General features: G+C 34.7%; 2 protein-coding genes across 6 annotated transcripts in view; both read left to right on the top strand.

The window, feature by feature from the left end:
* Positions 1-277: 277 nt before the first annotated feature.
* Positions 278-11,352, top strand: LOC136416607 (uncharacterized). 3 transcript variants are annotated; one of them, XM_066401873.1, is made up of 12 exons: positions 284-690; positions 8,150-8,272; positions 8,341-8,471; positions 9,014-9,236; positions 9,377-9,564; positions 9,615-9,734; positions 9,794-9,938; positions 9,999-10,102; positions 10,163-10,355; positions 10,435-10,583; positions 10,642-10,829; positions 10,887-11,352. In XM_066401873.1, the coding sequence occupies exons 1-12, from the start codon at positions 602-604 to the stop codon at positions 11,325-11,327; spliced, it is 2,094 nt and encodes a 697-aa protein (XP_066257970.1). In that variant the 5' UTR covers positions 284-601; the 3' UTR covers positions 11,328-11,352. The 3 variants fall into 3 exon arrangements, with proteins under 3 accessions (XP_066257968.1, XP_066257969.1, XP_066257970.1); XM_066401871.1 differs by having other exon boundaries at positions 278-690; positions 10,642-11,352; XM_066401872.1 differs by lacking the exon at positions 9,615-9,734 and having other exon boundaries at positions 282-690.
* Positions 11,353-18,509: 7,157 nt separating this feature from the next.
* The window catches only part of LOC136416604 (diacylglycerol kinase theta), a 57,643-nt gene continuing 50,644 nt past the window's right edge, over positions 18,510-25,508 (top strand). For 2 of the 3 annotated variants that reach the window (XM_066401868.1, XM_066401867.1), the window contains exon 1: positions 18,601-18,886. In XM_066401868.1, the coding sequence (XP_066257965.1) occupies positions 18,739-18,886 (148 nt within the window). In that variant the 5' untranslated portion in view covers positions 18,601-18,738. Of the gene's footprint in view, positions 18,887-25,508 lie in introns of all 3 variants that reach the window. The other variant, XM_066401869.1, reaches the window with a different exon arrangement.

Raw genomic sequence — 25,508 nt, 5'->3', positions numbered from 1 at the left:
TTGATGCTAATTTAAAAAAAAAATTAGTTAAAAAGTTCACAGGTGGGGGGAGAGGCATAATTTAGGGCCGCACGATATGTATGTGTTGGCATCAAAAAGTAGAACCGAGGAGGCAAGGTACGTTTCTGACGTCATATCTTTAAATGTACATTATTTGATACTGTTTCGATTCTGGTTGGTTCAGATATATGACGAAAGATATATTTCAGATTGTCAAATCAAAGTGTCATAAGTGTCAACTGTCATCACTGACCAGTTCAGTGTGTTTTATTAAAAGTTACAGTTAGGTTGACAACAAAACACGTATAATCCTTTTATTGCCATAGTTTAAAAAAAAAATTAAGTAGTTATCAACAGACATTTCCGAAATCGTAATCGTAAAAAACAGTTAACTTATTTAAGTGTAATTAATGGTTACACTGTGGTTACTTCGCTGTGATAGGTTAAATTTGTCAGTACTAAGGTACCTACAAACTTACAAAAGATCCTTACAACCTACATGAATGATAGCGAAATTTGTCTATTAAAATTTGGGTCGAAGCCCAACAACTAAGTCTAATGGTAACATGACATTCATTGGACCTCAACACCTACAACAACCATGTGGATTTTCTTATTATCTATGTGTGTTTTTACGTCTTTAGTGGTATCACTAATATTCTGTGTCTGTTGGAAGCACAAGACGCCAAAGTAAGTACCACCCACACTATGTTTGCTTTATTTCATATGTACTTAAGAAATAAAAAGCATAGTTTTCATTAGAATTACTTTCTTATTCTTATTATTTTGTAAGACCCCCTTCAATGTTAAGGGGTTAGTATGTATTACATTGGGTGGTAAATTTGCCTCTGTAAGCTTGCTTAAATTCGCTATCAAACTGCTAAAGTTTTATTAACTTTTACTACGATCTGTCAGATCTAAAACTAATTAAAATCAGCTACATGCAAGTGATCAGTGTTTGCTCTCACTCTTAGAGCTCAGTTTCGTGAAAATAAATATACAAAAAACTTCCTTATTGGTATACTTAGCTTTAGCAATAGTTATTTTACAGCCAAGTTTTATTGATTATTTATTTGTGAAATTTTTAGCACACTACCACATACATCTGTAACTTATTTAATTAATCTCAAACTGATATTTTTTAATTGGGGGTAAAAAATGTATTAATTTTAACCATTTTTTTTAAGGTGTTAAATTTGACATTTCAAATGAAATATAGTACTTGAGGAATTTCAAAGTTAGCTTTTTGCATATCACATTCTTGTTTAGGCACTTATGAAAGGAAGTAATGTAATGTGTTGTCCAAAATCTTCTGGGGTCGTCAGGTTCATATTTCATAGAGAATCATTTTTGCTGCCTGCCTCAATTTTCCTACTAGGGTCGTGCCAGCTCCAATGATAAAATTTTGCTTACTTGCATTTGATGGCTTGTGAGGTTGCTTGAAGTTCCGGAGACTGTATTGTGATTGCCATTATTTCCCCACCTCTCTCTCATTATTATCAATTCAGATCAATGATGGTTGTGCATGAGCTAAGCTAAGTTTTGCCTTCAATCTAGCCCAAATTTTGGCATAAGTACTAAAAAATGGATTATAAATGGACAAGTCGAGTAAAATGTATATGTACATTACATCTGTCCTTGTGTGGTTAAAAGATGTTGATGATCGCGAATGTTGTAAGGAACTGTTTTATTTTAATCTTGACAACTACTTAAATAAACTAATTTGACAAAAAGTAACTATTCACAAAATACTCTAAAAAATAATAATAATTGGTGGTTTGCCAGACCTATCTATGACAACAACCAGATTATAATACACCTATAAATGAACTAATTATTAATAACGTAAAACAGGTACTAACAATTAGCACCTGAACTAAATTACGTGCACCACAATACTCCCCCCCCAATAACGGAGGTATAATGTTAAGGGTATTAATCGTTACAATATAAAAATATAATTTAATTATAATTAATAATTTATACATTAGCAAAACGTACGGTTTTATCTTTCTTCTTTGTATGGTGATGGATGATTGGTTGGTTGATAAGAGAATCGAATTGATTATTAATTTTTTGATCTTGTGAGATTAAAAATGCAGGTTTTAACCTATCCATGGAAATATTCACTTCCTTATCTCTGACAACAATTGTAAAATATTTGTCTTCACGTTTTTTAACAAGAAAGGGACCTTCATACGGAGGTTGAAGAGATCTCTTTATGGTATCATTCCGAAGAAAAACATGTGTACAAGTGTTTAATTCAGGAGTTATAAAAATTTTTCTGTTAGAATGATGAGTAGTTGGAACTGGTTGAAGAGATTGCATTTTTTGTTTGAGGGTTTGTATAAAAGAAGAAGGATGGTCAACGATATTGCTGTCTTGAAAAAATTCACCTGGTAGTCTTAACGTTGTACCGTACAACATTTCAGCAGGAGAAACTCCTATCTCTTCTCGTAAGGTAGAACGTAATCCGAGTAAGATAGTAGGTAAGATTTCTGTCCAGCGTTCAGTTGCATAAGCTTTGATAGCTGCTTTTAATGTTCGATGCCATCTCTCTACTTTGCCATTTGTATTCGGATGGTAAGGAGAAGAACGGGCACGTTTACAGCCTAAAATTTGGGTTAAGGATTGGAAAAGAGAGCTTTCGAATTGACGACCTTGATCTGTAAAAATTTTAATAGGGGTGCCAAAACGACAAATCCAATTGCTATAAAAGCAATTGGCAACGGTTTCTGATGATATATTGGTCATGGGATAAGCCTCTGTCCAACAAGAAAATCTATCAATAATTGTGAGACAATAAGTGAAACCGTTTGAGGGAGGTAAAGGCCCTATTATATCAATGTGAATATCATGGAATCTGGAATCCGGAATTTGAATTTGTTTGAATGGGGCAACAGTGTGTTTATGAATTTTGGCTTTTTGACAGTTAATACAACAACGAGTCCATTCTCGGATATTTTTATTCATTGAAGGCCAAACAAAACGGGATGAAATAAGTTTTGTTGTACCTTTAATACCTGGATGAGAAAGATTATGAAATTTATTAAATATAGCTTGTCGAAAATGTTTCGGTATGAATGGGCGAATTCTAGAGTTACTATCGTCGCAGTAAATCAAATTTTGTGTATTAGGAACTTGAAATTGTTTTAAGGTAAGTGATGTAAGTTGAGGATTTCTAAAAATGTGTTGAAATTCTGGGTCTGTTGTTTGAGCTTTTGCTATTTCATCGTAATCTATGGAATTCGGAAAAGAAATGGTTTGAATTCTAGATAGAGTATCTGCTACAATGTTGTTTTTGCCACTTATGTGAAGTATGTTGGTTGAGAATTGTGAAATGAAATCTAAATGTCTCATTTGTTTAGGAGATGCTTTATCAGATTTTTGAATGAATGCATAAATGAGCGGTTTGTGGTCTGTGTAAATTGTGAAAGGTCTTCCTTCAAGAAAATGACGAAAATATTTGATTGCTGAATACAGTGCAAGTAATTCGCGATCGTAAGTACTGTAATTACATTGAGTTTTTGAAAATTTCTTGGAGAAGAAGCTTAAGGGTTTCCATGAGGAATTTACCATTTGTTCTACAACTGCTCCCATAGCAAAATCTGATGCATCCACTGTTAAAGAAAGTGGGGCTGATGAACTGGGGTGATTTAATGTAGCAGCGTTTGCTAAGTCGTGTTTACATTCATTGAAAGCATTCACAGTTTCGTCAGTCCACTTGATTGGTGTTTTGTCATTTTTCTTACAATTTTTGTGTAAGTCATGAAGAACACTTTGGTGATGTGCAGCGTGAGGTAAACATTTACGATAAAAATTGAGCATTCCTAGAAAACGTCTGAGATCTGAAATTGATTTAGGAAGAGGATAGTTTGAAATGGTGGATACCTTTTCGGGAAGAGGAGAAGAACCTTTTTCAGAAACTTGGTATCCGAGAAATTGAACTTGATGTTCGCCAAAAACACATTTGTTTAGGTTTATTGTCAACCCATATTGGTGGAGACGTTCGAAAATTGTTTTGAGATGCTCTTTGTGCTGAGCTTCGTTTGTTGATGCAATTAGGATATCATCTATATAAGAAAAACAAAAATCCAAATCTCCAAGTACTTCATTGATGAAGCGTTGGAATGATTGTGCTGCGTTTTTCAATCCAAATTGCATCCTTGTAAATTCGAACAATCCAAAAGGTGTGATTATGGCTGTTTTTGGAATGGATTCCTCTTCAACTGGGATTTGATGATAAGCTCTGATGAGGTCAATCGTGGAAAAAATTGTTTTTCCTTCGAGAAAATAAGAAAAGTCATGTAAATTGGGGACTGGGTATTTGTCTACCACAGTAATTGAATTGAGTCTGCGATAGTCTCCAACCGGTCGCCAATCGGAAGAGTTTTTCTTGGGAACCATATGTAGAGGGCTGGCCCAAGGACTATTTGAAGGACGACAAATACCTAAGTTAATGAGGTGTTGAATTTCTTGTTTTGCCAATTTAAGCTTTTCTGCTGAAAGGCGTCTAGGTTTGGAAGAAATAGGAAAACCTTCTGTGAAAATAGTGTGAGAGGTGCTATGTTTTAGTGATAAGGGAGTAGATGAGAATTTTGTAATTTCTGGAAATTGAACCAAAATGTCAAAATATTTGCATGAAGAAGGAATTGCATGAACTGATGATGTAGAAAGACAAGAAATTTTACCATTGTTTGTCAGATTAGTTGTGCTGTCGATAATTCGTTTACTGCCCAAATCTAGTATTATGTTAAAATAGTGAAGAAAATCAATTCCAATAATCGCATGATTTGTTTGTGCCACAATAAAATTCCATGTAAACGTTCTTCGGAGACCTAAACTAACTGTAAGAGTCTTGGTTCCGAAGGTGGAAATACATGTGTTGTTGGCCGCAAATAAGGTGTATTGAGATTGATTTTGTTGTATTTGAAAAGATTTGGGTAACAACGAAACATCAGAACCAGTATCTATAAGGAAATGAATACCAGTTAAAGGGTCTTTGATAACTAACCTGTGACTAATTATATTAATGTTTTTTTGTCTATCTTCGTTGGTGTTCGTGGAGATCTTCACTTGGCAGTCCTTTGTACCCGCGCCGTCTGCTGCCCACGACGACGCGATCGTTAGTTTTCCTTCTTGTAGTCACAAGGAGACACACACTTGCGAGCTTTTTCTTGGTAATTTTGATGGTACCAGCACCATGAAGAATTTTGACGATCTCTGCTGGGTGAATTGCGTCGAAATTTAGAAGATCTTAATTTCGAATGGGATCTGATTTGCCTCTCTAATTTATCCAAACGTTTAGTGATGTGTTTGAATTCTTCTGAAGATGTATTTTTGTTGATTTCATTGGGACTGCTTGTGCATACCTCTGACTTGATTTGAGAAACTTGGGAAAACTTTATATCAGCAATTTTATCGGCTATATTCGCCACTTCTGATAATGGCAAGGAACATGCCGTTAAAATGGTCTGCATATTGTGAGGTAATCTCTGGATCCAAAGGGTTTTCAACATCTCTTCTTGAAGTGAAGAGCCTCCCAAACTGTTCATTTCGGATAGAAGTATGGAAGGTTTTTTGTCTCCAAGTTGAAGTTGCGAAAAAAGTTTCTTATACTTTTTTTCTTGTGATTCTACGAGGGCATCCAATACCTTTTGACGAAGGGTTTGGAACTTGTTGTTCATGGGAGGTTTAATAATTAGATCTCTAACACAAATCAAACTTTCTGTGTCCATAATTCCGATAGTAGTGTGGAATTTCAAGTCGTCTGAAGTCACTCCATTGATAAAAAATTGTGATTCCAATTGAGAAAACCACAATTCTGGATCTGTTCTACTAAATGGTGGAGCTTTAATGAAGATTCTAGCTTCTTGATCCATAGAGGGCTCGATGACGTTAGCTTCTGGCTGGATGGTTCTAGAACGTGGCATGATTGGATGAGATAGCTTGTGTTCTAGAGGGTTGATGCGTTGAGTTCGGAATCGGGGTCACCAATTGTCCTTGTGTGGTTAAAAGATGTTGATGATCGCGAATGTTGTAAGGAACTGTTTTATTTTAATCTTGACAACTACTTAAATAAACTAATTTGACAAAAAGTAACTATTCACAAAATACTCTAAAAAATAATAATAATTGGTGGTTTGCCAGACCTATCTATGACAACAACCAGATTATAATACACCTATAAATGAACTAATTATTAATAACGTAAAACAGGTACTAACAATTAGCACCTGAACTAAATTACGTGCACCACACATCCAATGTTTAATGTCTGATTTCAAGTTAACTTGTTAATAATTTAACTTTTAAGACCCAAGTAAAATACCTTAAGCACCTGTTTAAAGATATTCAAATGACCATTGGTCAGTATTCAGTTATAGTCAACTCACAGTAAATACATACATATTCTCTTAAGATTATAAATTCACCTGCTTTGTTGTATAATCAATCACTTTATGGCTGCAAATTAACTATCATAAACTAGCCATTAAATCTCCTTTAACTTTTCCCATTTAACTGTTTTTCTATATTTTATAGTTTTCAAGGTACAGGTAGGCTCAATTGGAATTACACTGTAATTTTTAATCTCTGATTTTTTTTGTGTGAACACAAAACAACAAGTGAAAACTATTTCCTCCACAAGAATGTGATATTCACCTTTTTATCCATTATTCTCACAAGCAAAATAATCTTTACATCCCAGAGAATGTTTAGAGATAATTATACAGGGAGGTTCAAAAAATTCACAAGCAATAGAACTATAAAATAAAAATTTTAAAAAAGTTAAAAAAACTTATATAATTTAGAGCTTCATTATACAAAAACAACAGGTTTAAATTTTTTAAATTTTCGTTTCTAGCTCCTACAGTTTTTGATATATTAAAGTCAAATTTTTAGCATATATGTATATATTATAGTATATTAATTATAATTAGGCTATCTAAATCATATTAAGAATCCACAGTATGATTACTTTTCTTGAGTCAATCACCCTTTATCCATTCAAATTTTTTTGGTGGTATAATACTGGCTGATTATATCATGAAATTTGAAATCCTTGTTCAATTTGGAATTTTGCTTCACTCTTGCATTTATTTTGAACCGGCAGCAGTGTCCCAACTATTTGAGAAAATTACGGATAATGCATGATGTTTTTTTTATTCATTTAATTCATATCCATGTATTTTTCATTCGAGTTTAGGAATACTGGTGAATTAGGGTACAAATGTTGTGTTTTCTAGCACATTTTCACACACAAATTCAAATTCAATACCTATTTATAGCAATCATTTTCTACATAATCACCAAAAAATATTTACGTATTCGGGCATCTGTAGCAATGAATACTCAGTGTGGCAATTGGTACTACCCTTATTTTATAAACGTGTGTGGTAACATGCAGAGATAAATAGGCTATAGTGCCTCACTCAGTGCACACTTTTTGAATGTTCAAATTCCCCTTAAACGATGATTTCGTTTAATATTTTGGTGCCTTCTGCTCGACTTTCTATTGACCCAACGAGCATAAAATTTTGTAGTTTTTGGGGTGTATTGCGCTTTGTTTGTTGCATTTATGGCTTGATTTTGCCAAAGTATTGCAGAATATTTTCTTCTATTCTTTTAAATTCTATGCTATTTCCCTGTATTGCATAAGGTATTGCTCTCCTAGTTGTTCTCATTTCTAAAATATTGCTTTGTATATTGTAATTTTTCTATGCTAAAACTTCCTTTGGGCTGTCTAACCATTTTCAACGGAATTTTGTTTCATTCAACTAAAATAGGAGTAATTGAGTTGACATCTTTCCAGAAGTAGTTATGTATGTATTTGATTTTTTCCAACACATCTTTAATTTTTTAAATTTCTACTTCAGTCACTCCCACACTCAAAAATTGATTATGTGTCTATTCAAAAATTACATTTGCTGTATTTTTAATTTTTTTGGTTTGTCAAATTCAACAACTGTTACTACTCTGAATTTACACACCAAACACATCTGCATTCTATGATGAGCCGATATTTTTAATAAGTTACAATAACATATTGTTTATTTTTAAAGTCCAAAAAAAGCGTCAGTTAATATTAAGTATTATTTTAATGTCATTATATGATACACTTGTTCTTATACGTCCGACTTGCTTTTAGAAATGAATGGCTTGGTGTTGATGGTATGGTCACTCAAAAAAATCCAGACGAAAACGTTAACCATCTTCCATCCGCAGCGTCCACGAAAAATGGGGTAACCCTTGCTGAGAATTTAGACAAAAGGTAAAAGATTTTATTCGACTTTAAAACAAAAGCGTTAACTAAATTTGCCCCAATATTGATTTTCACAGGGGTGGACTCACAAATTCCCGACGAAGCTTGCCAGATATTCCATCAGAAATGGTAGCAGGCATTAGTTGGGAAGCAAATGGAGACAATTCCTCGGAACATTACGCAACATTAGGTCAATACGCAAATGCTGGTAAATAAAAAGAAAAAAATCCTCTATAATGCTAAAAATGTATGTCGTTTCGTAACGACTCACCCGCTGTACAGGTTGACCCACTATCAATTTATGATTCAACAACATCTAAACTATTGTAGCTGGCGTTTTGGAATTGTCATTCCTAATGGGATGGCTGGGCGATATTTTAAAAATAGCAAATTTATATTAAATCCAATATTCGTTTTTTTTAAACAAAACATGTATTATTGCGTATCTGGATATGCCTGAAACTTTTAATATATTTTGTGCAGCATATCCTATTTCAGTCATCAACGATTTCAAAATTTGTGCATTGGAAGATCAATTATTATTGAATTTTCAAATTCTGCAACTTTTGAACGCTTGAGATCGAACGAAATGGTAATTACATTTGTGTTTTAGCTTTGAAGGATGTACCTAAAATGGCTAAGTTTTTACAATTTGACGGTTAAGATAACTTTACTTTCGGCAGATTCATTCAATATAATAAGTGCATGTTGGAATATTATATTTTTTATTCAAGAAATATTATTTAACAGGTGAAAAACTTTCTGGTGTAAAGTCCTCTGAAGTTCGAACTAGTGTTTCACAACATAGTTCAATGAGTCAAGCTGACGATGCATTTTCTCCTTACGAGCGGGTGAAATATGATAAAATCAAATCAAAAAAAGAACATCCGTATGCACAAGTTCAACCACCATCCTCGAGGACTGTCGTATATGAAGAGGGTCCCATTTCAGAGGAAAGGATTACTTTGTTAAGGTAAGATTGAGGGTAAGATATTCCCAATTTTTTTAAGTAACATTCATTTCATTTTTTCATTATCATTACGCAGGGTCACTTTTACGGTGTATATTTTTGAAACAAAAAAAAAATTCGTTAAACAAATAACTATTATTTAGGGCTGATATACCAAGTACATCAGCAAATACCGCCAGTCCTATTCGGTCGAGAAGAACTTCAGACGAAAATGCGGAATCGGTTGATATTCCTGCAGCTAGTGCGGTTGCAGGAGGTATCGCTGCTAGCTATGAGTTACCATATATGACCCCGCCAATAAATTTCAGCGGTGATTCACAAGATTCTTCAAGTAAGAATATCATTGTTTGAAAAGGATTCTCTTTTACTTATGATTTACAGAGGGCTATACAAGCATAAGTGTAAGAGAGCCTTTGGCCAACATTATTGCGCAAACTCAAGCTTCCAATAAGCAAAAGAGAAAATTAGATGTCCTTTATTCTACTGTGTCTGACGATTCAGGTTGGATTGGGTGATGAAATTGGCAGTTCGGTGACTAATTTGTTCTTACTACTTTTTAGACGATGTATACACTACCATTCCGGATCCCAATAATCCAATTTACACTAGTGAGAGTGAGACTTATGCCAGGATTCCGCCCCTGCCAATTACAGTTGAGGCCGAAATTAACATTCCGCCTGATGAAAGGCAAATTGTTCGTGATAGGTTTGTCTTTAAGAGCCTGCCCATTTATGAATGTGTAAGTGCATAGCAGACATTTTTTAGGGATGAGGTTGACCAATTATATGAAGCACCGCACCAGCCCATCCCCTCTAACTTAGATAGTTTGAAGCATGTTGCATCACACTCATATACCCATTCTAGACAAGGTAAGATTTATTTACTTTTTCGCAAATTTTATTTATTTACTTTATTTAATATTTCTTTAGCATCATCGTCCTCGAGTTCCGCTAACGTGGGATCTCCAAAACCAGAAAAAAGGCAAGCTAATTCTCCTCTTCCTCCGCCCCCCACAGCTTCGAATTTAGATTTTCATACAGACAAATTACAAGTTAAACGAAATTTGGATGATTTATACGCCAAAGTTCAAAAAAATAGGAAAGATGATGGAATAGAGGAAAGGTAAATCCATTCTATTTGCATATTTGCCCACTTAGTCCTAGTTTTGATCTTTTTAATGTTTAGTTTTATAACGTTTTAGTTCATCGGATAGAAGCAGTATTACCGACTCCTTAAGGGGTACTTATGGAATTAGCGCGAGTACGCCTGAAACTGGAACGGAGCACAATTACGAGACTTTAAAAAAAAGCTCAACAACGAATAGCGATTTTGGATATGAAAAAATCAAAGGTTTAACTATGACAATTAACTTTGTTACTGGATATTTATTAACTTTACTTTATCCAAGGTGGAGATGTCTGCGAACCGGGCTACGCCAGCATAAATGGTCCTGGAAGTCTTGCTAACTCCTCGGATCCAGGTTACGAAGCTCTTCGAGATGTCACGTTTGAGATTCCTCCAAATTACGAGGAATTAAGGCATCAAATAAGCGACCCAATCGCGGCAGGGTACTCGGTGGTTAACAAAAAGAAAAAGGTATGTTTTATTAGGATTTCCTCGTTGATTATAAAGCCACAGGTGAGCTTTTTAAAGAATCCTTCGGAAAATTACAATTATCAGGAGATTTTGGGACCTCCACTCGAACCGAACTACGCCGCTCCTAAATCAAGTGGCAGCGAAAGTGACCCAAATTACGAGTCCGTCAATCAATCCGATCCAAACTACGAAAGTGTGAAAGATTTAGAACCGTTTTATGAGATAAACGCAGCTAGGACTAAAACGCAGGATTTAGAGGCCTACGAAAAAGTGAAGTGTGACGTATCAGAGAGTTCGAATAGTGCCAGCAGGACAACGGAAAGTGAGCCGCCATATGAACGTTTAAGGAACGAAGCGGACAGTAGTGAAGTCGCCGGTTACGATAAAGTCGGCAGTCACGGTTCGGGGAGCTCCGGCAATGAAGTAGAATCTATACCGAACGAGGAAAGTGACGTGGCGTTAAATTTACACGACGAAAATGCTGTAGTTCAAGTTTAATTTATTAATAAAATTTGAATATTTATAGTTCTAGTTTCACTGACGATGAGAATGTTTAATATTTTTCAATTCAGCGCGGTCGTAACACCTTGTGTGAGTATACAGGGATCAGTTCTCGAGATGTGCTCCTTTGCTATATATATATCCTAAATAAATTTTCTATCGTGGCAACCAGTGAAAAGTTGCTCTAGTTTCTCTAATAGCACTTGGGCCAGCTCCAAGTCATAATTGTAAAGAGGTGCCTTAAGCGCGTCTGGGAATTATATCCATCTCTATATTTAGTGGATTTAAAATCTCTAATCTATCCTGTACTCAACTGCGATTATGTACGGAAGTTCCTCCAGAGACTGGATGTAGCCGTTGCTATCAAGGTTTCAATTCAGGAACTTCATGTGTGTACCTTTCACCTCGTCAGAACCTTCACGAGCGCAGTCGCAAAAATCAACCTCAACTCAAAAAGGCTATCTACTGTCTAAATTCCGAAGGTTAGACACTTCTCTATCACCCGAGTTCATAAACGCGTGTAAATCACTAAACAGCATATGATATGCTTTCTTCATAGATGGAGGATTCGCTTATTGCCTTATTGGGGAATAATACAAAGGCCTTACAGGTGACTAAAAAGTGAGCCATTGATGCTTTGAATGTCGCTATCTATTTTATCTTAATTATAACTGCTAGATAGCGTTAGTGTAAATGCAAGCTGAAAGTAATAACTAAAGATTTCCTGGCACCCCTACGTATAATTTGCTATCCGACGTGCACATTTACCGGACTCCTACTATCATCTTCCAGCAGTAAATTCCTAATGTGTGATCTGCGATTTTAGTAAACAAGGGAGTTAGTAAACGTTCAAAATAGCAAAAATAACACTTACAACTTCTAATTAGAACATTTTGTTGGGGTTAGAACCGTCAATGTTAATAAGACTCATAGGTAAACTGATGGTGCCGTAGAGGTAATTCATTAAAAATTTACGAAATTCAAATCGATTTGAATATATTTTGAAACTTCACGAATTTCATTTTAAGTCTAAGGCAATACGTCGGCGTTCCATGGAGAACTCATGAGAAAATAATGGTTGAATGTTATTTATTACATTTTTATGAAACCGGAAGTAAAGTGAGTTCAATGTTTATTTTCTCCCTAGGAGGCCACGGAATTCCGCCATATCGCGCTTATATAATATGAAACATATTTCCACACTTTTTAAGATTACGTTCGCGAGTCTTTAGGAGTATTTTTCCCTACATGGGTGCCAGAATTCTTAAAACAATAATTTATTACCGCGAAGTAATTCGATGCAATTTACTTAATTTATGCTCTAGTCTAGTATATTTTTTGTCTTAAAATGAGAATAACGAAACAAAGTTTTTTATATCATGTGAAATGTGGCCAAAAATAAAATAGTACGCACATCACGATGGAAAAAAACATAATTTCTGTTTTGATAGGTAAAAATGCTTTTTACCTGGATGTGTAATCTATTATTAATCTGCTATTAATTACTTCTATTTCTATTAAGCTGATTAATTTACTATTAATTTCGGAGAGTCGTTCATGCCGAAGGTGAGAAAAAAATCCATTTGACGTATTTTTGAGAGTTCGATACTGTTCTGTCACTCGAATGCTTGAACAAATTAATACTTTTTTCCAATTTATTCTGGTTAACAGATTTCTTCTATACCATGCAAGAATGTTCCCCATTGACTATTTAGCTTTTAGCTGATTACATAGGTTGCACGTATAGATGACAGAGGACGCATACTATGAAAATCAATAAAAGACGGTCGACTAGAATAGAAACAACACAGTGTTGCCAAATCTGCACTTTAACCGTTGTTACTTTGATATTCACAGCGCATAAACCTGAACTTGCTTTCGTATAAATGGCATCAATTTCGGCACAGGAATTGGATTGTTCTAAAAATGTTCTTTCTCTCTTGAACTTTTTTTTTTTAATGGAAACCATGGAAAATATCCTTGCAATAAAAATAAATTCCGCAGATATCCTCGATAATAATTATAATTAAATTTATTAGCTTTTGTCCTATGTCATTTTCTTACAATAACGCCAGAATATCACATCTTCCGCAGCATTTTATATCGTTTTGTTATCGTCACACAATTTTAGCTGGTCAAAAGGTCTTCAGCCAACGCTGATTTCCATGTAAAGAAAGTATTATATCCCCATTTTGTATTATTTTTCCAAAATGAAAAAAACATTTTTAACAACACTAAATACTCGATCAAAAACAGTTTCGAATTGTGGTTCTACAGTAACAAAACAATTATCGACTTTCATTTTTTCATGATACCTCTGTTATCTCAATTCTTTTCAAAGATCTGAAAGTGGCAATGACTGCCCATTTAACGAATTTGTCCCTTTATTGACCCTTAACTGGCCCGGCATCAATTTCGCCACACTAGCCGTCCAAAGTGCTTTGTGAGACTATTTTGCTTAAGGGGCACCAAAAGTTGAAAAATAGCCTTTACGCGTATTCAGTACACCAAGTGAACATTTCGGAATTCGAACGTGCAATTGTTAGCGATATTAGTATAAAATGTTAAAACATATTAGGGAGGAACTATCGTTGCGGCATAAAAACTGCGAAAAAAGTTTATTTCGCTGAAACCTCTTAAAATGAAAAAAATCGCTGATTACGTAATGTTACGTTTTTAGCACACGCAGAAACATAATTTCTCAAAGAAGTTGAAATTTTTCAAAAGTTAAATTTTTCCTCTTTCACATATCATTACTTCTAAGAAGGTTAACAAACTTTTTTAAAATACTGGCTATGGACCAAGCATCAATAGGTAAAGTAGGTACCAATAAGGAATAGCATACAATTATTTATATTTGTGAGCAGTTGTTGCAGTGCAGTGAGCAGACGCCGAACCAGTGAAGGTTTAACAACAAAGCTACCTATATAACCAGATAGGTGGTGAGTCTCTCCATGGTACCTTGAACGCTACAAAATATACAGGGGATGCTCGTTATAATATATTGCATTACAGAGAATAGTAAGAGAAGGAGTAAGGAGAATAGTAAGAAGCATATTACGAGCAAGGCGAAAGTTTGTGACTGAACCGCAAGCGAGGTCAGTAATTTCGTCGAGCAAAATAACATGCCGTGGTTTCGAGTAGTGCGAAATGCTTTTTCTATGACTTATCAAGCTCGATAACATTCAGAGAGTATTGATTGTTAATAATTAAACTTATTCGAGCTTTAATTATTATGCCAATCTCCAGAGATGAGATATGTTTGATTTGTATTTCAAACTCGTGCAGGAACAAATAACACACGCATCGTAGCGTAGGTGTCGTGGTTATGCTTATCTATCAGCATGTCTCAACTGGATACTGTTACGTAATATTATTACGTACAGTTTGAAGCTTAACACACACTTAACTGTAATTCTTGATTTTTCGTTGTAGGTTATCCTTACGTTACTTGTAATGGAGTGGAAAAACGTATGGAATAGGCTTTATAATTGAATCAGTGTCAAAACCTGCAATTTTCTGCGATTGTCGAAATATAAAAAGTTTTGGACGTGAATGTATCTAAAGTGCTGCGTTTGTTCTTTGTTACCATTTTTTCTCATTGTCCATGGCAATGTGTGCAAAGTAAAAATAATAGTGTGCGAAATAGGCATTTCGCACTGTTATTTTCAGGATAGAGAAGCGCTTTTACATTTTACTTCTTTTATGAAAATTTGCAGCTTGTGCGCGAAGTGCCTTTTTATTGCTTATGTTTTTTTTATTATAGTGATGTTTTCAACAATTTTATTGATTTATTATCGTGTGCTGACAGATTTCGATCCGATGGGTTTTTTTCTGCAGGGGCCCATTTCTGTAGGAAGATATGAGAATTAGAAGAAAATTTTTAACTGCGTTAATTTTTCAAAAAATTCAATGGGCAAAGTTGATAGGTCAGAGAATTTTATTCTCACTTTTACAAGTTCTTATAGAGTCAGGGCCTAGGACGGTAATGTGACCCTGCCTTCTCTTTTTCGAGAGTTACATTTAATAGGCTGAGAGACATAATCTATTCCCTTAAGCAGACCAAAAGTAAAGTCCCGGATGGATTAAATGTCTCTATTATAAGACCGATTGTAAATCTGATGCTTGGATCACCCCTAGATTCATTAATTTGTACGTTGACTGCGGCGTCTTTCCTGATTGCCTGAAGACAGTGGTTGTTCCTCATCTTTAAAAAATTTAATACACGTGATGTTGCCAATTATAGGCTCATATCCCTTCTATTTCTTCAGAAATCTTAGAAAATGTACGACGACTCAGATTCCGTTATACTTTGAGCCACCAAATTGTTTACAAATGTGCATTTTGGTTTTCCCAAAAATCTTCGTAGAACTGCAGGTACTTTGCATCTTCTCTGGGGCGTAATGCAGGAGTTTGAGGATTAACGAATTACAGCTACCATTATCTGTGATTTGAGTAAGGTGATTGTGAATATTACAAACATTTTATGATGTTCTCTTATATTTGTCCTACTGTTAGCAGCTAGTGACTATGAATGGTGCTGTGTCTGCGTCGAGTCTACTCGTTTATGGTGTTCCTCTCCCGGGCTCAGTGTTGTATCTCTTGTTTTTTTATTTATATCAAGATTTTCCACCTACTAATGCAGATGCTGAGGTCTTCTTATACACTGTTAATACCTGCTTTTACTGGATTGCGGACTAACTTCATATAGTCATGAGTAGCTCAGTAAACGCGCATTTTCACCTTAATCTGTGGTTAGACTCAAACAAACTATATCTGAATAATGCTAAAACTTAACGCATCACGCTTTCAATGAGAGATTTGGCATCTGATGATTTGGGTGAGAAGGTGCGGTTTTTGGGTGCCTAGTTAGATCCCTGGCTCACATAGCCCAGACATATGCAATATGTTAGTGGCAGGTTCTATAGGGGTATGTACATTATGTCCTGAAGAACTTGTGTTGGAGGTTTTCTATGGAGGTGCTGATCTAGACGCGTACTTTGCATTCTTTTCCACTGCTATATCTGATCATCAAGTCTTGCATGCATCTTGAGCCATGGAGGTTTTCAGTTTGACGGGCTAACAGGGTGAGTCCTGGCCAGGCAGAACTTCCCAGAATATTATTGACAATGTCCTGTATGTTAAAGGAATGCCCTATCTGAATGGATTCCATGGGAATGTCTATGAATGCAACATGAGCAAAAAACTCCATCTAGTTCCGGAATATCGCCGATTATTGCGATATCGAGACGAGCCTGGTTGCCTTATAGTGAGCTTCCTTATTTAAGGTTCAAACTTAGAGTTAGGGGTATATTGATTCCGGGTGCCCTCTTCACGTTCCAGGAATTTCTGGGCATGCAGCTATGATTTTGTGAGTGGGGGTGATTTCACACAGTTGTGTGTGTATTCTATTGTTAGGCTATATTTTAAAATAATTGTAGTTATTTTATCCGTTATTATGACGTTAATTTTTATAGTATATTTTAAAGTTCTATTCAAACATTTTGACGGATTTAAAGGCAATTTATGTTTGAACTTCTCCGGCTATTAAGGATAGATATTTGCTCTTTTGTATTCTTTTGAGTTTAGTTTTAGGTACATACTCTTTGACTTATGCAAACTCTGATGGTACGTTAGCATCCATAAAGGATTATGATTGTGATATCTTTAAATAATAATACGTTGTTGATGTGGTATTGTTGCGAAAATCAGATTATAAGTTTCAGATTTCCCTAAATCTAGAGAAAAGTTGCGCAACTTGGCAACATCGCATTGTAAACCTTTAAGCAAGAGAGATACTTAAATAACTTTATGTATTTTACATGAGCATCATATGTTATTACTTATGGTAGTTTGAAACACATCTGCCAGTTAATTGGTAACTGACACTTCTCACTTCTTAACTGAATACTGAAGAACTGATCATAAAAACTAAATTATTAATGTACTGTTAACTTTAACTGCATGCCAAGTTTAAAAACTGTTGATTTTTCTAAAACTATTGATGACAGATACACTTCATTATCAGCTTACAGAGGAAACGTCGATTTATTTGCAAGGAAAATAGTCTTTTAATATTATAGTGACTTAGTACCAGTCTTTAAATTTTGGAAATTCGATTGGGAAAATAATTCCGTATTCGAAGGAACAAAAAGCAATATGAGTGTTATACAATTAGATATTATGAACTATTTAAAATTCGTCATTTTGACACTATTCAAAGACGGATTTGTTTGAATGATGTTTCAAGAATAGACCCCCAGTTGAAAAAATTATGTTGAAAAAAATACGTTTTTTTCCCACTCTATGTAAGAAAGAGGAAATGCATTAAAACAATATTCATATAAGTTGGAATATAGAAAATGTAAATTAAATATAAAGAATAAATAACTGCTTGAGATTTTTTAAATAACTTCTATTCGAATGCTAGACTGAACGTAAAGTAATGTGTTAGTCAAAGCTAACTATCATTTAAAGTGTCTGCGAATTGCAGAGGCATTTCATGTAGCTGTCCTTGCTTCACTTGTTGGTTAAGCTTAACTACAGTTTAAAAATCACTTATTAGTTCATTGTTAACTAGCAGTTGTCGCTTTCTGACTGGACATTGAAGAACAGGTCCTAAAGGTCAAATTATTAATGTACTGTTAACTTCAATTGAAGGCTAAATTCCATAGCAACCTTAGGTGGTCAGGTTTCTATGAAAATTTTACTTTTAATACAGAGCATTTTCAAAGAAGACTTTATCTTAAACGTTTCTCAAAAAAGCTACGCTCGTAAATAATAATATAAGCGTCATAGTATTAGATATTATGAATCCTCAAATTCATGATATTGACACCATTCAAGGACAAAATTGTTTGAATAGTATTTCAAGAATTGTCCCTCAGTATTCTTACACTCATATTTGACGTTAATAGGGATACCACTACCTACTATACCAATTACTGTCCATCCAGGATACGCCCTTCGTGAGACATCCTCCGGAGCGTCCCGTAAACGTATGCATTACTATGTTTCGGTTTTGTTTGGGAACGAGGAATTGCGGCGGCGTCGAGGCGTGCGGCAGGTCGTGTCCCGAGTTATCAATCGACCTGCCGTAAATCTGGCAATGCGGGAGGCGCGCGTCTCGACGCCGACGTGCGCCGTCGCTCGCGCATCTCGCGCAGACGACGTCGGGGCCAGCAGCCGTAGCAGCAGCGCCAGCAGCAGTGATGTCGTCCGAGACCGAGCCGTGTCGTCTACGCTGAGAGATGAGTCTTCGCGAGTATGTAACCGCCTCCGCCGAAGACGCCAGCGCCCCAGCGTCGTTGTGCGACCATGTGTGCCGCCGCGTACGCTTCCGAGATCACGTAAAAGCGATCGACGTCAATCCAAAAGGGCCCCTTGGAGCGGCCGAGTGGTGAGCGTCATGGCGGGCTCGGCCGCCGACCAGGCGTCGGCGTGCGTCGTGGCCCACGGCCATGCCTTCCAGAAGAAGACCTTTCACAAGCCCACGTACTGCCACCACTGCGGCGACATGCTCTGGGGCCTCATCCAACAAGGCTTCATCTGCGAAGGTGAGCCTTTTTACCATCTCAGCCTAAATAGGTCACGTCACAATGCGCCCTGTACTCCCTGTATACGCTACATGTAATATATTTCCCTGCTGCACTAACTTCTCTATGATTCCCAGCAGTAATTCTTCGATTACGTTACGACGTTTCTTCATAGTGTTTATTTGATATACTAACTATATATTGTTACCCTATCGGTAGTAGATCGAACAAGAACTCCCTAACTGTTTTATTGACATTACGGGTCTCCCATCCCACCAAGGTTAGATTGAAAACTTATAGAAGATAAGTTTTAACATTTTAATGGTCTTTTCGGAAATTGGTAATTGCTCGCAGAATGTTTCAATTTTTAGTGGAATACAGGGTGTTAATGCGGTCATGTTACAATCATTGAAGGCAGACTTCTCTCGATAAATGATGAAAAAATCTAAAAGCACAAAATATTCATAAATGTGTCCTTTTCACAAGACAGGGTGTCAAAATTTAAAATTTCTATATTCTCGTAATAAATTTACTAAAAACAAACATTTTTGGCCACTCTTTGGTATTGGGGAGTTTTTTTAAGTCCAGAATTTCAATTCTTAGAATTTTTAATACTGATTCTAGGGGGCGCTGTATTCGATCCTTTGCATACGGTTAAATAATCACTACTTTTTTGTGCCTTGTATATTTATTTTTTTTAATAACTTTTCTCTATATATGTTTGCGCAAAAGATATTAGATATACCTAATAAAAATTCGTTTTGGACTTATATCACATTTCATCAATGGAAATTTGGAATTTTTAGCTTTTACGCAGAAGTAGGCACAATGTAATAATTTTTGTTTTGTTTTTCGGTTTGCGGCCATTGCATTGGTTGCAGTCGCTGGTTAAAAATAAATGGATTTTTTTTTAATTTCTTTAATTATCTACTTTATTTTGTGACTATTTATGTTCATTTCATTTTCTATCTATCTGCAATAATAGCCTGATGAATCTATAGAAGGCCGCAGAGTATTGCATTTTTGTAATTTTTTTTTCTTTTATTGTTTGGCAATAACATTTCACCGATAAATAGGGATTGTTGGAGCGGTGGAACTGCATACTATCCTCATTTAAAACTAACAGAATAACATTCATTGTTTAGTAAGGGCCTAGATGAATATTTTTGTTAACGTTTCTGCGAGAAATTTGTCACCGTCTTCAGAACCTATGGAAAGACTACTAGAAAAACGAAAATTAACAGTTAACTGAAATATAAAAGGAGAATATATAAAATGTGTGAAATACTTTGAAAATTACTCTTAATCGTCGAGGAATAACAGTGCTTTGACTTGAGTAATGTTATTAATCCAAAGGGTCGATTTGCAATAAGTGATTGGGGTTTGATCATTGTACCTAATTAAATCTGTCTATTTCTTTAATTTTATCTTCTGTGTTAGTGGCTCTTCCACTAACACAAAATATTTGTTAGTTTTTTTTTCTTTTTATACGTCTAGGGTTGACCCCTTACTCAAGCCTAGGTAAGCAAGTTTGATCCGTGTTACCTGAACATGAGGTCACACGTCGATTATTATTAAGTAAAATATGTGCACTTTCTTTGATTTTACGCTTTTTTGATAATGGTTCCTTGATATCTAAGATATACTGACATATATTTGACTTTCAAAAATAGGGGTCCAGAGGTGTCGCTAATATAAAACTTCTCACGTTCGCAAGAAATTTTATGATATTTTTTTTACATAAATTTTTGTTTTGTGGTTTTATTGTTGTAAGTTTTGAACGTAAGTTTCTGTCCTAGAAACTTTTCTAACAGTGAATTTAGTTCCTAATCGTTTGATTTGGTGTGATATACCTGTTCTCTATGGTATAAAAAGGTCGGTAATAGGTCTATCTTGTGTTTGCCTCACTATAGGCTGTTCGACATCGTGAAAATATTTGTCTATAAAATTATAAGGATAATTGTGTTCATATAAAACAGTTTTTATGTATGTGTTCCAACATTCAAATTTTGTTCATTACATAAAATATTAATTTGGAGCGATCATATAAACATTTGTGAATCGCTTTTTTACCATGATTGGATGGTTGGAGTTATAATTAAAGCAACAATTTGTATGAGTTTTTTTTTTGATAAACAGTTGTTTCGAATCTTTGCAAATTTTTTTTGATTAAAATACCTAAGAAAAGAAATTGTTTACATTGTTTTTTCCCAATCGTAAATTTTATAGGTTCTTTTAAATTTAAAAGATTGAAAAAATAATCTAAATGATTGTTATCACGCTGCTATATTGAAAAAATTTCGTCCATATATATCTTCACGAAAACTGAAGGTTTAAAATTATAATTATAATAATGATTAAATTCAAAATTTTCCACTAAGAAATATTTAAATATGGGAAACAATCCCATTTTATTGATAATAAACATTTTTTTAATTGAAAATAAGATTTTGTTAAGAAGGTAAGTGTTTCTGTTTAATTTAGTGCGTTCTTCGTTGTTGACGTCTTTTTCAAGCTTCGTCAGAAGAAGAAGCGTCAAAAATGATCATCGTGTGGCTTGGGTCTAAGTTTATATCTTTAAATTTTTTTACAAAATGTCTGAGATTTTTGTGAATATAACCTATGTTCCCTACTAATTATGAGCTCTTTTCCTGTTATAAGGTACTAATTTATATCTTTTTACAAGCATGATGCTATTATTATGTTTTTTTAAGTGTATTATAAATGTGTCTCTCTGTAGCTCTTGTTTGCTGGAAGGATTTTAATATTATTATTTTTACGTAAAGAATTGAGCGCCTTTTGTTCGATAGAGGGTTACTTTTTTTTAATAGGAAAAAAAATCTAAATTTACTTTTAACCTAATTTTAGACCCTTGTCGGAGTTTCTGTGGTTCGTTTTAAGATGTTTCTTTAATAGTTGACATGAGGTCTAGCTTAGGAACATATTTCAAAGTGACAGAGCAATTTAAGACTTTGAAAAGAACAAGAGTTTCAGCTTCAGAGAGCTTTTTGTTGGAGAGATTTAAATTGTTATAATTGAAACACTATATCACGGCTTAAAACACGTGTTTTAAGCGTATCTCAAGTGTGTTTGATTGAATTTAAATCGGGTGGTCCAGCTGCCTGTGGAAATATATTGACCACGTCCTGCTGTAGGAATTCTCGAACTGATTACGTAACGCGTATATAAGCATTATCATGCATCAATAAAAACTGTTCGCACATTTGTCCCTTCTATTGAAGGGAATGTAGAATTGTGTCTCCACAACAACAGGTTTTGTAATATTATTACTTCACGTTCATTGTACCTACTTCTGTATAAACGCTAAAAATTCCAAACTCAAACTATTTCTGGCGAAGAATAAATCCTCTATTAAATGTTATCAATGGTTACCCCTTTAATGCAATAAGCGTATCAACTTTGGTAGTGAACAGTTCCAGCAGTTACTAATATAATAATAAATATCGAGTACTAAATTTTGATTAAAAAATCAAATAAACTTTAACCTTTGACATCTTGTATTAAGCAAATGAAAAGTTTGCCAACATGTTCTTTCTTTCTTGTTTATTGAAAAAAGATTTCCCTTGAAAGTTAGTAATATTATAACATTAACACTCTGTAGATGAAACAAGTAACTACACTCATATCTAAGTGCGCATTTATCTTTCTGATGGTCTGGATAAACTATTTGGAATTGAATGTTCCAAATACACACATCAAAATAACCTAACGAGTTCACTTAAAAACTGAATTGAAGTTCATTTAAAAAAAATTTTTTTAATTATGAAATAACAACATCAGAAACTGATTGGCGTTGTTTTTTCTTGGAATGTTGGACTGCAAAAGGCAAAGGATGCAAAGGGGTAAGGAAGCTCACGGTACCCCTTTACAACAATTGTATTATTTACCTAAAGAGAGTGAATAAAGAAATATTGCGTCAGTTTTTGCAATGTTTGATGCCAACAAACATTGAAAAAACTATACTTAAATAAACGGTACGTATTTTTTTAGTAAAAAAATATTTAACAATAAGTAACAGGGAACCTACAATAGTTGTTGAAAATGTCCTTCAATTTCAACGCAAGCATTAGCTCGTCTCAACATCGATTGCCTAACGCGGCGTATATCTGATTACATAAATCTCGTATCCGTTGGATCAATTCTTCTTCAGTGTTGACCGGAGTTCTATAAACGAAGGACTTTACATGCCCACAAAGGAAAAAATCTAACGGATTTAAATCCGGTAATCTGGGTGGCCATGACTGGCCCCGCGCGACCGATCCAGTTTTCATAAGTTGCATTCAGAAATTGATATGCTGCTATACTAAAGTGAAGTAGGGCCCCATCGTGCATGAACCACATTGCTCTCCTTTCTGCTGACTTTTAAAAAAGTATGACACCCTATATCTTGAAAATGAAGTATTACCGGACTTATGTTTATATAAATTTTTCGTCTTAAAATCACTAAAAGAATCACGCCTTGAAGTTTGGCCACATACTTAAATAGCATCCAGAATATAGTGGCATAATTATTCGAAACATAACGGAGGCATTAAACTCCAATAAAAGTACCATTGGGCGCCTGTTGCAAAGTTATCTGGAAACTAGCGACATAAAGAAACGACATTTTGGTCCTGCTACTATAGATTTTAATAGTCTACGGCCTGTCCACTTTGTGGACTGCTTTTTGTCCAGTTATAGTTGCTGCATGACAATGCTTGTCTACACGTAACACGATCTGTTCGAGAATTCCTAGAGTAAAAGGTGCTTAGTATACTACCATGGGCAGCTTGATCATCCGATTTAAAACCAATAGGTTTGAGGAAACCTTAAGACATATACGAGGAGCTGTGTTTTTAAGCCGTGGGATAGTACTTCACACAAGAGAGGAACTCTTAAGTAGTTTGCTTTAGGGCAATCTAATCAGAAGCATGCCCAGGAGATATGAAGTAATGCTGCTAAGCATTGATATTACTAAAAATCGTAGTGGCTATATCCTAATATTGAGTGTTTAAAATGTTTAATTCTCTTTAAGTAAGCAATTGAAAAAAAATTGTTAATTTAAACATAGGACATTTTCTATACCCTGTATGGGGTTAATTCAGTTCCCTACGGGTTTAAATTCAAGCAATAGGTTTAGCAATGAGTTTTTATCTATTTTTCTCTAAAATATAACATGCATGAATTTGTGCCTTACCTCTTGGGCCATTTTGATATTTTATAAATAAGATGTAAAATAATATACATTTTTTTATTCATTATCTCAATTAGTATACAAATTATATCTTTTTCCTCATCAAGTGATGGCATCGCATTAAAAAAAAGTAATTCTCCACTGGAAAATAAAATCCAGCACTTCTTTCTATAACTACGATATTTTTCAATTTTTTTGCTTTAATTTTAATTCTGAAAGAGATATCACTCTGTGGCCATATAGTGTGAAAGTAATTAATTGTATTTACTCTATTCTAGTAACGAAAAAACATTTAAGTAAAACTATAGGCAGACCTATTTACGTCATATCAACTTAACTTACCCATATGGCAAAAATGAGAATGGAATCTCACCTTTTCATAAATTCGCCCCAGAGACATTTGGAGCGAATGAGTACTATAGGAACACTTTTCCAATACACTGTTAAGAATTGATGACATGATTTGAGAAAAATAATAGAACTTTTCAAGTTTTCAAGATTAACGTATCATTTTAAACTAAATATGTTATTCTCACTAAAATTAAAATGTTACTTATGAACTTGACCCTGTATAGAAAGCAGCAAACATACAATACCAAAGTAAATCAATATAATATTTAAATCAAATTATTTAATTTTCTTCACATATTACGATTTCACATCGACTACAATTATTTGGATTTATTAATAAATTTGTACACTCACTTGTACTCGCATTGCCTGTAGAAATGCAATAGCCCAAACGAATGCGGAATTTCAGTATGTATCTATTAAGAGCCAAAAGCTTCCGTATTAACATAGTTTTAGGGGTGATAGAATAAAACAAGGTTTTTTTGTCAATATAATATCTCTTTATCTCAATGCACTTTTCAGAACGACTAATCAAAATTTTTAAGCTTTTAAAAAAATAATCAAAAGCTATGATATTAAAATGTTCCAAAACTGTTGACTTCTTCATCATTGAAAAATCTCCTACCACGCAGGTCAGATTTTAATTTTGAGAAAAGAAAATAATCATTGGGGGCCAGATTAGGACTATAGGGTGAATGGTCCATTCCTTGGAAGTCGCATTCGAGCACTGCAGCTTTTGCAACCGCAGCCGTGTGAATTGGGACATTGTCATGCAATAGTCGCACACCTCGACTAAGCTTTCCACTACGCTTTTCTTTGATTGCATTTCATAATTTGCGTAAAAGGGAGGCATAATAGATCCCGTTTACCGTGGCATTCTTCTTTTTGAAGTCAAGCAAAAGAATTTCCTCATAATCACAAAAAACCGCAGACATCACCTTTTTAATTGATCGCGAGACTGGCTTTTTTAGGCCGTGATTCACCGGGATGCTGCTATTCCATTGATTCCTTTTTAGACAGAGAGTCGTAATAAAGGACCACGATTCAAGCCCCTGTCACAATTGTCTTCAAAAATTCGTCTGGATTTTCCTTACACAC

The sequence above is a fragment of the Euwallacea similis genome, chromosome 24, assembly GCF_039881205.1.
Source record: "Euwallacea similis isolate ESF13 chromosome 24, ESF131.1, whole genome shotgun sequence".
NCBI classification, from domain to species: domain Eukaryota; kingdom Metazoa; phylum Arthropoda; class Insecta; order Coleoptera; family Curculionidae; genus Euwallacea; species Euwallacea similis.
The sequence above is the reverse complement of the archived record's forward strand: the minus strand, read 5'-3'. Positions and strand labels throughout refer to the sequence as shown.